This window comes from Patella vulgata, chromosome 7 (assembly GCF_932274485.2).
Source record: "Patella vulgata chromosome 7, xgPatVulg1.2, whole genome shotgun sequence".
Lineage (NCBI taxonomy): Eukaryota > Metazoa > Mollusca > Gastropoda > Patellidae > Patella > Patella vulgata.
In genome coordinates this window covers 10239409-10253621 of record NC_065885.2, presented here as the reverse complement: position 1 = coordinate 10253621, position 14213 = coordinate 10239409, and the positions used below count along the sequence as shown (strand labels likewise).

The 14213-nt window shown below is 38.0% G+C and overlaps 1 protein-coding gene across 1 annotated transcript; it reads right to left on the bottom strand.

Moving 5' to 3' along the window:
* Positions 1-4515: 4515 nt before the first annotated feature.
* On the bottom strand, positions 4516-14128 carry LOC126828087 (mitochondrial-processing peptidase subunit beta). Its single transcript, XM_050557665.1, has 10 exons — positions 14007-14128; positions 11037-11192; positions 10468-10684; positions 9567-9658; positions 8596-8702; positions 7854-7933; positions 6549-6661; positions 5275-5513; positions 4668-4733; positions 4516-4567 (listed from the first exon to the last, which is right to left on the bottom strand). Exons 1-10 carry the CDS (start codon positions 14067-14069, stop codon positions 4516-4518), a joined length of 1185 nt encoding a protein of 394 aa, XP_050413622.1. The 5' UTR covers positions 14070-14128.
* Between the last annotated feature and the right edge of the window lie 85 nt (positions 14129-14213).

The window sequence follows — 14213 nt, the reverse complement described above, 5'->3', positions numbered from 1 at the left end:
GTCCACTGTCATTCGGCCGAATGATTCGCCAGAATCAAACAGGTTTGATATATTCGCCTGGTGTGTCCGCTTCGCTGAAGCATTCGGCCGAGTGTATCCACTCATATCGAGAAGTCACGTGATTGTTTGAAGACATAGACGCTGCCATGTTTAATTATGTGACGTGAAAGGTGATGCAATCGACTGGTGAATCGGGCGAAGCATTCGGCTAGTGTGTCCACCCATTCGGTTAATGTGTCCACTGCTCAAAAGACCAAACCGCTCATACACCCCAGGATTTCCCAACAGCTCATACATCTCTGGATTTCCATCTAATTTAAAGACCCCATTGGCATTGCTCATATACCCCAGAATTTCCTGGTCTCTAAAAAGACCTGACAGCCCTATTTTACAGGGTTTTCATACCAAGACCCAACAAAGACCCTAATTTGTGCCTGAGGATATTTATGACAGGTGCCTTATAGAGAGAGAGACAGAGAAACAGGTTTAATGCCCACTCAACACCAACTAGGTCATTTCAGGACTAACATATGGTTCAATTTTATTTTAAATAATTTGCTTGCGCGTAGGGGTCTTTAGCAGTGGGAGGAAACTGGAGAAGCCGCAGGAAACATGACAGCCCTATTACAGGGTTTTTATACCGGTACCTTTATAAGACCAGCCAGCTCAAACCCCAGATCTTCCTTACCTTTAAAAGAACCTACAGCTTTTACACCCACGGCTTCCATATCCATAAAAAGATCCCACAGCTCATACAACAGGCTTCCATGCCTTAAAAAGACCGCACATCTCATACACCCTAAGTCTTCTATATACCTTTAAAGACCCCACAGCTTTCATGCCAATAAAGACCCCACAAGGTTTCCATAACCTTCAAGATCCCTCAATTGACACCACAGGGTTTCCATACCCCTTCCATGCAGAGAGGGAGAGAAATGGGGTTTAACTTCCAATCGACACAAACTAGGTAATTTTGGGACTAACACATGGTTCAATATTATTTCAATAAATCGTTTGCACATAGGGGGCTTTAGCAGTGGGAGGAAACCGGAGGACCCAAAGAAAACCCACGAGGTTGAACAGACGACCCTACACCAGCTGACTCAATGACAGATCTTATAATACAGTGCGCACATGCTAACCATTTGCCCCCCCCTCCTTCCATGCAGAAGAAGTCAGATGCGTCCAGACGAACGGACAGACACAAGTAAGCACTTGATTTTTAATCAATTCTTCTTCCACACACATAAAAAGAAAAGAGATTTATAATATTTACAATTCTTCACAATTTATTTGAACAATAATTGTATATTATATACACTCTGTTTCTTGTATATCTTTTGTGGTGTTTTATTTCATATAAAACATCGGAGTTTATAAATTAAATGATGATGTTAGATGTCTTTGTTTGAAACACAGTCTGTAGTAATAACACTATCACATCTTGATATCTCTTTAAATAGAAATCCTCTAAAAAAAAAAAACGAAACTAGCCGATACTTGTTTTATAATCTTAACCAGTACATTGATGCTTTAGTACGATTGTAGTCAGGTAACTGTTCTATTGGACCTGAAATTATAAAAAGGTGAGAAATTTATGATACACTATCAATCAAATGGATTACAATAATGGGAATGTGAAATGAAATAAAATGGGGTTTAATGGCTTACTTTTTGCACCAACCACAATACTTAAAGAAATCAACGACAAATCTAAACTTCTGCTCCCCAATCATTTTTATTTTTGTTATGCAATGTTGGTACATGTGAATTAAATATAGAAATTATCAAAGTGCATCCTTCAAAATATAAAAGAAACATAATAATAAATAGCATTACATATGATTACACGTGTCATCTCATGTCCTTAATTCCAGGAGAGTGATTTTTCATTTTTGTCAGCTTCACATGACTTTTTTTTTTAGACATGAAGGTCTGTGCAAGCCTTGGTATATATAATATGTTACATGATAATATGAGACGGACAAAGTCTGTGACAGGTGCCTTATATCCAGGCTTGCCTGTGGAAACAATCTTTCAAAAATAATCTAAAAATAAAATCCCCATGTGTTTTGCTAGTGGATTTTATTTTTGTAATTTTAGTTTATTAATTATTACTTACCAACTCCAGCAACAGCTGGACATTGATCGTAGATATATTTAAGACATACTTCACGTACAACTTCAGCATCAACAGCCTATAATATAATATTATATATTTAACACCATCTGTATATTTTATGACAAGAGAGAGAAATGGTGTTTTTAACGTCAACTAGACACAAACTAGCTAGGTCATTTCAGGATAACATATTGTTCAATTTTATTTCAATAATTAGCTTGCGTGTAGGGGTATTTAGCAGTGGGAGGAAACCGGAGGACCCGGAGAAAACCCACAAGGTTGGACAGGTGCCCCTACTCCTTGTCATGTACAACCGGGGAATCGAAACCATGCCAGTTGACTCAATTACAGACCTTATCATACAGCACACATGCTAACCATGCGGCCATCCAGCCCCGTCATTTTATGAAAAGAAACAGGGATTAACATTCTACTGTTCTGCACTGACGGCTAATGAAGAGAGGCACTAGGCAATGCAGTGTGCTATGAGGGAAGTTTGCCCTGATGGCGGCATTACAACCTACTCTTATATCAAATTCCAACTGTCAAGGGTTCTTGAACATGCACATCAAGGTGTAAACAAGATCTCAATTTTTCATCCCATCCAATTGATTATACGTTGTCCCTTGCCAATCCGATAAACTTTCTAGGCCAACATCGGGATTGAACACAGGATATCAAGGTTAAAGAGCCAATTTGTCCGCTACAGCTAAAACCATAATTTCTAGGCCTGATAACCGTTCACAAAATTATTACAAATAAAACTCTTGGGTTGTGTCAGCACTTCATAATGTAACTGTAAATCTGTTTAGGAGCCACAGTGACTAAGTGAGTAAGACGCTGACTTGCTAGCCTGGAGGTCGTGAGTTTGATCATTGTGTTGGCCGAGAAAGTTCATCAGGATTTACCAGCGTCGTTTCCCCTTGTCAGTGGTGCAGGAAAGAGAGCCTAACAAGGAGAGTTGTCTAGTTGTTCGGATGGTCCGGAAAACCAAGGCCGTGTACACACCAACGTGGTTTAATTTTTTTATTTCAATAATTCGCATGCGCGTAGGGGTCTTTAGCCATCCAAACCCCCCTGCAGGTTAAAGATCCTTTTGCAGTTGGACTTTGATATAAGAGTAGGCAGGCAAAATTTCCCTCATAGCACACTGTATGTTGTAAGCCAGTATTAGCCCAGTAGGAGCAGAACAGTAGGATGTTAAACCCTGTTTCATTTTATAAATCTGTTTCAATGGTTATATTCAGTAGTATTATCAAGCTAATTAAAACAGTTCAGACGCAAAGTATTGCAGCTGTTTTGACTCCACTTTATCGTCTGATTTTATCAAATTCTTGACTTAATCGACCAGACTTTATGCAAACTGGATGTTGTCTCCACCCATGAACCTCCCCTGCTAAATTCCTAGATACGCCCCTGTAGTTGTATACTCACCTCTATTCTCTCTTCCAGTTCTGGTAAAGGTATTCTACGTTCATAGCAGAGCATTTGTCTGAAATAAAAACACAAATGACATAAGATGGGGGATTGATGTTCACATTAACACAATACTTTATTTTGCAGGAATGTGTGCCAATAGTCATGGTGGCAGCAGTGACGTGCAGACGTTCGGCGATGCCTGGGACCAGCTTCATTATTGCATGCCCACTAAACTCGAATAGGGCCTAGAAATATGAGAAAGCATGACAATTTAAATATGTAACTAGAGCGTCCACAAGATTTCTCAAAGTGATCAAGGGCGATAACTCTGGCAGTAATTATCGTAAATCAATGAAAATCAATAGGATTCTTGAACTCACGACCGCAAATACTGGGTATCAATTTAAAGACAATTGGATATTAACTTTAGTGTGTAGCTGTATTAATATGTCACTTTTCTCTAATTTTCTCCATGGATATGAGTTGGTCAACTTTTACATGTACCAAGTATCAAAGAGACAGGTGCTGGCCATGAGAGAGAGCGAGAGCGTTCATTGGGCTTAAGCATCCACTTGACACAAACTAGTAATTTCGGGACTAACATATGGTTCAATTTTATTTCAATAATTCGCTTGTGGGTAGGGGTCTTTAGCAGTTGGAGAAAACCGGAGGACCCGGAAAAAAAACCATGAGGTTAGACAGGCAATCCTACTCCTCGTCATGTACAACCGGGGAATCAAAACCATGCCAGTTGAGACTCAATGACAAACCTTGTGATACAGCGCGCATGTGCTAACCATTCGGCCATCCCCCCCGGCCACTAGAAAAGGAAACACCAAATCTGATTTTATACTCTACTTACCTTCCAATATCTTCACAAACTGGTGTTGAACCATCTAACTGTAATAACATATTTGTCTTCAATAGATTTTTAGCTCTGTTTACTTCAAAATCAGTTACGCTAGTACATAGTCTCATCCTGTTAATATTAATACAAAATCAGTTACGCTAGTACATAGTCTCATCCTGTTAATATAAATACAAAATCAGTTACACTAGTACATAGTCTCGGGGCCTGATCTATAGATATTTGAAATAATCTGATCTATTGTGGGTATTGTCTTACCATTCTTGTTGAATATAGTAGCACATTTCTTCTATATGTAATTTATCACTTACAAAATAACATCCCCTGTAAATATAACAAAGAATAATATTAACGAGTTGTCCTTCCTATAACATATCTTATTGATAAACAAGACTACCAGTCATGATAAAATAGACATTTAAAGATAAATTCGATAAAGAGCTGCCAGTTCTCAATACAATAGTTAAAACTAGATAATGTAAAGGGAATATTATGAAAATTTCAGACAATTTGCTCCGCTCTGAACCGATATATTAGCGTTTGAATTTTAGGCCTGGCCTTGATCATCATTACTAAAGTTGGTACGATAAAAAACATAGTCTTGATTATTCATTTTTAAGGGGAGAAGTTACTATATTATCACTGGGCATCCTGTAAATATTTACGACTACTGTAGTGGCAGGGCTGTTACTGCATAGAATAGGGAGGTTTAGAGGGTGAATATCTGTTGTACCCCATTGATTAAGTGGTTACCCAGACCTTGTTGCTGAGTACGAAAGGTCCAAAAATAACAATTCAAGCTTCAAGGCCACAAAATGGTAGGTTAGCCAATGGTTCCCTATTTAATGTAGCAATTATTACTCACCACAGCCCAGTGTCGGTGTAACAGGTATTGAAGGACTGAAAACTATGACATAAGTTATTTTCAGCACAAAGAGAAGCCAGTGGACTGGCAAGATTAGGTCCACCTCCAAAAGAACGGTCCCAGCTACCAATGAGTGTGTTTGCAACCATCAGCGCGATGTTGTCAGCATTAGACCAACCTGCTCCTTCTACAGCTAACGCTACATGGGCAAATGGCATGTTGTCATCTCTGGCACGAATCTTAAAATAACAATATATATTATATGTAGAATAATAAGAACCTCAAATCTTAGGTTTTCAGGTTACACTAAAAATTATTTTCATTTTTCGGGTTACACTAAAAATTGTTTTTAATTTTCAGGATACACTTAAAATTATTTTCAATTTTAAAGCCAATATACAAAAGCATATACTGGCGTGAAGATAAGTAACTCTTTAGCTTCGTTGAGATGTAAATATTGACTTCCTCCGTTCAGTGCAAGTCTGAATCGGACGGAGTGAATGTAAATAAAATCATGCTGACAAGTGTCCATATGGACATCTAGACTAGCGTAATATTAAAGAAAAGAAATGGGCTCTACTTTTTAACTTTTCTGCTCCAACTGGGCTAATGAAAAGGGGCATATGCCATGCAGTGTTCTATGAGGGTAATTTTGCCAAGACAGTGGCACTATGGCCTACTCTTACTCCGAATTTCAACTGTCAAGGTTCTTTTACGTGCACGCCAAAGTGTACCCCAAATAGACGCTGTTCTTTGCAGGCCCTCCCATCCACCACTAACAAGGGGGAAACCATACCGGAAAATCCTGAGGAACTTTCCCGGCCAACACAAGGAGTGAACCCGGGACCTCTAGGTTAAATCTGGTTAATGAGCCAGCGCCTAACTAAGCCACCACTACTGCATAATACCAATCTGATTAAAATACAGATCTATATTTCGTTTCGTTTTTTTATACTTTAGATGGTCTTTACTACATGTAGATCTGACCAGTTGTAGTGGGGGGTCATGCCAGGGCTCATACAAGCGGCTTTTGACCCTATGATGTCAGATATTTGATTAACCGATCAGCGTTGATGTTTCTAGTAGGATACCTACAGTTCTGTGCAAGACGCGCCTAAAGCTCGTCGTAACAGACTGTTTCATTGGCTAATCCATCACATCAACTAGAACCTGTGTTATATAACAACTCTTCCAGATCCTAGTGTAGTAAAGACCAGTAAAACAAAACAGGATCTGTGTTTTAATCAGATTGGCATAATATTAAAGAGTTTTACCTCACTGCCAGTATATCTACATGGTTCCATTAGAGGTATATCAGTATCATAACCAGCTGTTATATTTCCAAAATGTTGATCAGCTAATTTTACTAAAGCATCATGGTTTACTCCTAAAACACAACAGAAAACAAAAATATAATTTCAATGTCAATTTGTTAACTCTTTGCAAAATGGTATGTATCATCACGTGAACCCAATACTCCAGTCATTTTCAGACAACCATTTGTTAATTTTTATTTCTATAACTAACCGTGAGGTAGGAATATTTTGCCCACCTACTCTTCTTTGATTTCCACTCTGACAGTTTCTTTTTCGTGCATGACAATACATATAGAAATGGACCTTGGTTTTTCATTCCTTTGTTAAACGACTAGACACTCCTTCCCTATCAGCCTTGGAAGCGCAACCAGAGTCAAGTGAAGGCTGGATTTGTAAAATGCCGAAAGTTTCAACTAATCAATCCGTAAATATGAATATTTATTACTGAATGTTAAAACATTGATCAATGATGAAACTAGTATTGATATTTAATACTGGATGTAAAATATTGATCAATGATGAAACTAGAATTGATATTTAGTACTGGATGTTAAGGCAGGACACTACCTAAGAATTTTACATTGTTAACAGAAACTTGCCATTTAGTGTAATATTAGTATATGATGTCCCAAATCAGATTTGATAATTTGAGCGCAAAATGTTTATTTGTTGCCATGGAAATAGTGGCCATATTGGATTTTTTTATATATTCATGGTGGCTATGTTAGGAAATCAAAATCTTCAACAATTTTATTGAAACAAACTATTTGTGGTTTGGAATAACATATATAGGCATTAAAGAGTGCAATAAGGCATAAATTTTACTATTTGAATGTTAATAAAGAACATTTTGCATCCCACATAAAACAAGTGGGTGTGGCCGAACACACCACTAAAAAGATTTTGTACAATAAAATGTCCAAATGTATAACAAACACTTTGAAAATCACCTTATTGCACACAGTAGCTATAGCACTAATCGTATTCCAAAGAAGAGACCATTATCTCTCATAGATTTTGAGAACTTGATTTTCTAAGACCTGATATGGGTGAAAAATTGAGTATGGAAAAAGCAAGTTAAAAGTTAAAAGTTTGATTTACCTATATAAATGACTAAATATTTAACACTATATAATATAAAGGCTGGACACGACTTGAAAAATCAACAAATTTTAACTATTTTGGGCAATTTTAGCCGATATCAAAATTTGACAGATCACTCTATATAAGGTAGTGTCCTGCCTTAAAACATTATAAACTTACCTCCAGCAGCTGCTAAGACTATTCTAGGACCTTTATAATGTGAATTGACATACTCTACTAAATCATTTCTATTTATAGTTCTGAAAAAAAAAACCCCACAAGATCTATAATTCAATATGTCAAAAGCTAGCAAATGTTTTCCTAAAATTTTATTTTTATGGAAATGAAATTGGGTTTAACGTTCTACTGTTCTGCTCTGAACTGGGCTAATGAAGAAGGGCATACGCGATACAGTGTGCTATGAAGGAAATTTTGCCCGGACAGCAGGCCTACTCTTATATCGAATTTCAACGGTCAGGGGATCTTTTACGTGCATGCCAATGTGTACACAGGACCTCGGTTTTTCGTATCATCGGAACAACTAGACAGCTGTCCTTGTCAGGCGCTCCGTCCTGCATCACTGACAAGGGGAACCACGCCTGAAAATCGTGATGAATTTTCTCAGCCAATGCAGGGATTGAACACCCGACCTCCAGGCTAGCGAGCCAGCGTCTTACCCACTTAGCCACCGTGACCCCCCCCCCCAACAAAATATATGTCCACAGCAGCCAAGCTATCTAAGCAGGGCATAAAGACTTTCACATTATTCTTCTTTTGAAGATAAGGGTTGCATTTACCAAACACTGCAGAAGTGTTAGCCTTTTTTCCTCAAGAACATAAATACTTTGTGCTAACTTTGACACCTAGAGCGTTTACTATACTATCGGTGTTGGTATATAAAAACCAACGGATAAAAACTTACTGAATATTTTTTGTTGGGCCTAGAATACTTCTTCCTAGAGCTGTTCCTTGGAAGGCTGTGGCATGAAGATGATCGAAAACTACTTCCTGTAGATTTGTTTCTACTTCCTAGAGAAAAATAAAAGTACAGAATTGAAAATGAAATAATTGAATGTATTTATTCTGAGAAAAAAAAAAAGGGTAATTAAAATCTGTTATGGTCATATCCTGGTTTTGGTACTTATTCAATCAACTTTCTAAAGTTTCATAATACTTTTGCATTACGATAAAAAGAGTAAGAAATTGGGTTTAAGGTGCACTTGACACAAACCAGGTAATTTTGGGATTAACATATGGTCCAATTTCATTTCAATATTTTCTGGCGGAAAAGGGATCTTAAGAAGTGGGAGACAACCAGAGGCCCCACGAGGTTGGACAGGTGACCCTACTCCCTGTCATGTACAAGCAAGGGTAATCGTAAGCACGCCACTTGACCAACCTTATGATCTAAAGCACATGTGTTAAACCATATGGCCACCCAACACAGATGGTAATTGTTCTGTCCTGGTTTCGGAACTTATTTGTATGATGAAATGAAATGGGGTTTAACACCCTACTTTTCTGCTCTGACTGGGCTGGAGAAGATGGGCATGCATCATACAGGGTGCTATGAAGGAAATTTTGCCCGGGCAGCGACACTATGGCCTACCCTCAGATCGAATTCAAACTGCCAAGGGATCTTTTAAGTGCACACCAATGTGTATACAGGACCGTGGTTTTTCATCCCATCAGAAAGACTAGACAGCTGTCCATGTCAGTCTCAGTAACTTTGTCCTGCACCACTGACAAGGGAAAACCATGTTTGAATATCCCGTTGAACTATCTCGGCCTGTGCAAGGATCGAACATGAGTCTTAATTGTAAGATCTTCTAAGTTACGTTATATTTTTGCATTACAATAAACGACACCAATTAGACGAATAAATCAAGTAACCTGCATTTCTCGTAGAATAACTCCTCGTTCTCTCTCGATCTCTTCTTCACCTAGTTTACTATTCTGGATAATATCTGATAAGATATCTACAGCTGAAAAATATCAATTTAAAACAATAAGAGAATACCCCGATACCCAGACAGGAGACCCTACTCCTTGTTGTGCACAAGACTGTGATTTAAACCAAGATGTCTTACTGACCGTAATATATAAAGCCCACAAATTGGACTACAGTCTGGATGAAAGAGCCCATATGATGCTGGTACAAAAAATGCAAATGACCAAATATCAATTATCGTTTCTTTATTTTAGTGCCACTCTCCTTCAGTTCACTTAAATTGCATGAGGCTTTAATTATTTCTCTTTTAATAAAATGAAATGGGGCTAACGTCCTACTGTTCTGCTTCGAACTGGGCTAATGAAGAAGGGCATACGCCATACAGTGTGCTGAGGGAAATTTTGCCTTGACAGCGGCACTACTCTTATATAGAATACCAACTGTCAAGGGATCTTTTACGTGCATCCCAATGTGTACAGTTTTCCGAACCATCCGAATGACTAGACAGCTCTCCTTGTCAGGCCCTCTGTTTTGCATCACTGACAAGAGGGGAACCACGCCGAATTGTGGATGAACTTTCTCGACCAATGCAGGGATCGAACACCCAACCTCCAGGCTACGAGCCAGCATCTTACCCTCTTAGCCACCGTGACCCATGTCTTTTAATAAAAAGTGGAAATAAGAGAAATGCGGTATTTAAAAAAAACACAATTGTCATCAATTATTGTTGGTTTTTTTTTTTACAGTGCCATCTCCTTCAGTTCACTTAAATTGCACGAGGCTTTAATTTGTCTATTGATAAGTAGCTGAAAGAGAGAAATCAATATTTTTATGATGAAATACCTTTAGGTAAATCTTGAGAGAAACATTTGGCATAATAAACAGTCTGTTCTCTAGAGGTATAGGCATTAAGATGAGCACCCATATTTTCTACTTCAAGTTCAAGGTCGGTCTGAGATCTTCGTTGCGTCCCTTTAAATGCCATATGTTCCAAGAAATGAGCGACGCCATTATTTTTCTCATTTTCCCATCTACTACCAGCATCTATCCACAAACCAACCTGCGTAAAATCAAATTAATAATAATTTCATCATTTATTTACAGCTAGCTTTGTTATGCATGGAAATACCTAAAAATATTCTTGCAGTGGGCCGAACCAATATAGTCACAAGTTTTTTTACTTTATAAATTCAACTTATTCTTTCGATTATTTTCTGAACTTTTAGTTCAAAGCATTTGATTCTTCCTGTTATTAGGATGATAGACTCAGCCTTGGCTTCAAGCATTTAAAATAGTCATAATAAGACATTTTGGACTACTAAATAATATTTATAATCAGAAATGATCTGAATAATGAATCTATTTACTTGCTTTAACAACCTAAGCAAGAATCTATAGACAAGTGAACTTACAGTGCAGGTAGGGATTCCAGAGTCTTCAGTTGCAATTTTTACACCATTGTCTAGAACGGATACTTTTGTTTCAGGTACATTGAGGATGGTATCTTCATAGGAAGCGGCCTGAGCTGATCTCCATCGTTTACTGGCAGGATAAGCAGCAAACTGTAACTATAAATTACTGGAAATTAAACTACATTCAAGTAAATTCACCTGCTCCACTAAGAGACTAACCCAAGACACACTGACCCAGTAACCCGTCAATTTGTGTAAACTATAACCCTACCAGATTTTAGAAATAGTAAAAATAAACGCCCACCAGAGTCCATATCAGTCGAAAGAGTTCAATACGAATGAAACTAGTCAGTGATATTCCGGATAACCAGGTCTTCTTAGTAGCATTTTCATGTAAATGGAATAAAATCATACGTCTTGTCTTACAGTTTGTGACCGGTGGTACTTTTTACCGCCGACTGAATGCTTTTTACCGCCGACCGTCGTGTAATTACCGCCGACCAAATACTTTTTACCTCCGACCGCATTGTAATGACTTTCGACCGTAATATAATTACCGCCGACCAAATACTTGTTACCGCCAACCAAATGCTTAATGATTCCTTGTATTCCTCGGTTTGGACGATGATGGCTGCAGCTGATGTTATAAAAGCACCAATTCATTCTGTATTCCCCCCAGTTAATGGTATTTCAGACCCATCTTATTCCTGAGGTTAAAATAATGTGGACAAATACTATTGGTGCTCCGTCTTAATCGCTATTGGTCACCAACCCATTTCGTGCTACTTAAACCAGTTCTTCCACCAGAAAATATTAGTTTTGACCCTAAGCTATACAGCTCAACAATATCAACAGACTCCTCCATAAATATCCCCAAACCCCTCCCAGATCTCTCCCTTACATCTCCCGAGAAATGTGACGACAAGCGAATGTCAGACATTTTTGATAAGACGCCAATTCAAACGGAACCCATCGACATGGATTTTTCTTCTCATTCTTTCCCGCGTCCCATAAATGTGCAAAGTTTAAAAAAAACAATAAGTTCATGTCGGCAAAGAACTGTTATAAGGCGATTATAGAAAAAGAATATGCGTTTAAGGAAAGCCCCCCCCAGGTGATAAGTCTAATGTGTGGTTTTTAGTAAATAATACAGATAATTTAGAAAGACAAGGGGAGGGACAACGAATGACTTATTACGACGATTGTGGTGTTTGGGATTTGGGAAAGGGGAGATGTCATTCCCAAGACTACCTGGCTGATAATTTTGGGTGTATTTTTAAAAAAGTGGGACAATGTTGTGAGAGAAAACGTTCAGATGGCAAAACCTTGTTTGTACCACTAGTTCCCAAACCCACGGACATTATTACTATGCATCGTTACGAAACTGTAAGTAAGATTAATCCTACATTAAAAAAACATGTGTCATATTTCACCCGAAAAGGTGACGAAGTCAAATTATGGACAAATAACAACGCGGAATCCGCAAACCATATTTTTAAATGTGCCATTGACTGGAAACCCCAAAAGGCTCCAGAATTAATCGAGAAGCTGTAGTATATGTGTGTGAATTTTCAATTAATTAATTTAAGATCTACCCTGTATTTTTCTGGAGATTATGAACTTTGTGGTCGCTATAAAGCATATTCTATTTCTGAACAAAAGTGTCGCTGTTTCAGCGAAGAGCAAAAAGAAAAATGTTTTGCAAATTTTCTTAAAGACTCGAAAAGGAAGCGACGAAGAAGAAATTGTTTGTTCAACAAACAAAAAGTTTTGTGTAGTAAAGAAAGCAAAATTACCAGCCAAAAAAACCCATCAAACCAAAAGGTGTAGAAGTGTTCGCAACAATAGAAGATAGGCCTAAAATGTTATTTATTTATAACCAGTAGCTGAAACAATCTTGATATATTTGCCCTTCAATATCTAAATTGTAGTTTTGTCCTCCCATATTCTTTAAAATATATATGAATGTTTTCGACAGTTGTACGTGATTATACCTCAAATAAAAAATAACATTCTTGTTGTATTCTTTTTTATAAAAAAAAAAACCAACCGTAAAATAGTCGGCGGTGACAAGGAATCAATAAGCATTTGGTCCGCGGTAACAAGTATTTGGTCGGTGGCAATTATATTACGGTCGAAAGTCATCACAATGTGGTCGGCGGTAAAAGTATTTGGTCGGCAGTAATTTCACGACGGTCGGCAGTAAAAGTATTGGTCGGCGGTAAAAAGTACCACCCGTTTGTGACAGTATATAAAGGAAACATTACATTCAAGTTGGGAACGGCAGGTAGCTCAGTGAGTTAGACGTTGGCTCGCTAGCCCGGAGGTCCCGTGTTCGATCCCATGTTGGCCAAGAAAGTTCATCTGGATTTTCCGCTGTGGTTCCCCCTTGTCAGTAGTGTAGGACGGGGGGGGCTGACAAGGGACAGCGTCTTTAGGATAGGGCAAAAAAACAAACCACAAGGTCCTGTGCACCACATTGGCGTGCATCTAAAAGAACCCTTACCAGTTGGAATTTGATAAAAAAAAAAAGTAAAAAAAAGAACTCAAAAACATCCTTCTACTTCCTAGGATTTCTAGCTAGGCTAAAAAAAACCAAAACATTTGATTTAACATGACATGCATGTCTGATGCCATTCACTCATTTTGTTGCATGTTTCCGTAGGTGTTGTCATGACACGTCTCTATAAATGTCTCTACGTATAAATTGACACCCTCTCGACTTGTTAGAGAGGTTGTGAGGTTCACAATATTAGACAGGTCATCCGAGTATTATTAAACTGCCAAAATCAGACCCGGTTACATGTTTTCATTTTGTCACGTTCGTTTTTTGATTTTTAGTCGACACTATCTTCAGAACTGTCGTCTGATTATATTATTTTTGTGCAAATGGAAATATGTAGCGATGACCGTTTTCATCGTGACAATTCTCTGGATCTTCGAACAACAAAGTCAACATAGTACACTTACTCGTGTTGATTTGGCTAGCACTTTTGAAAGATTATTCGTGACCTTCAACAAATGAGTTGCCATTTTGCCTCGTTGAGAGGATAAAGAAGACTGCGCATGCCCGAAGTTTTGGGTTGTGTACAAATTTGTACCTCGCGAAATAAAACTAAACGAAATTTTCTGAGGGAGAAATCCTTTAAGCAATCAGTTTTTTTTCTCTTGTCATCA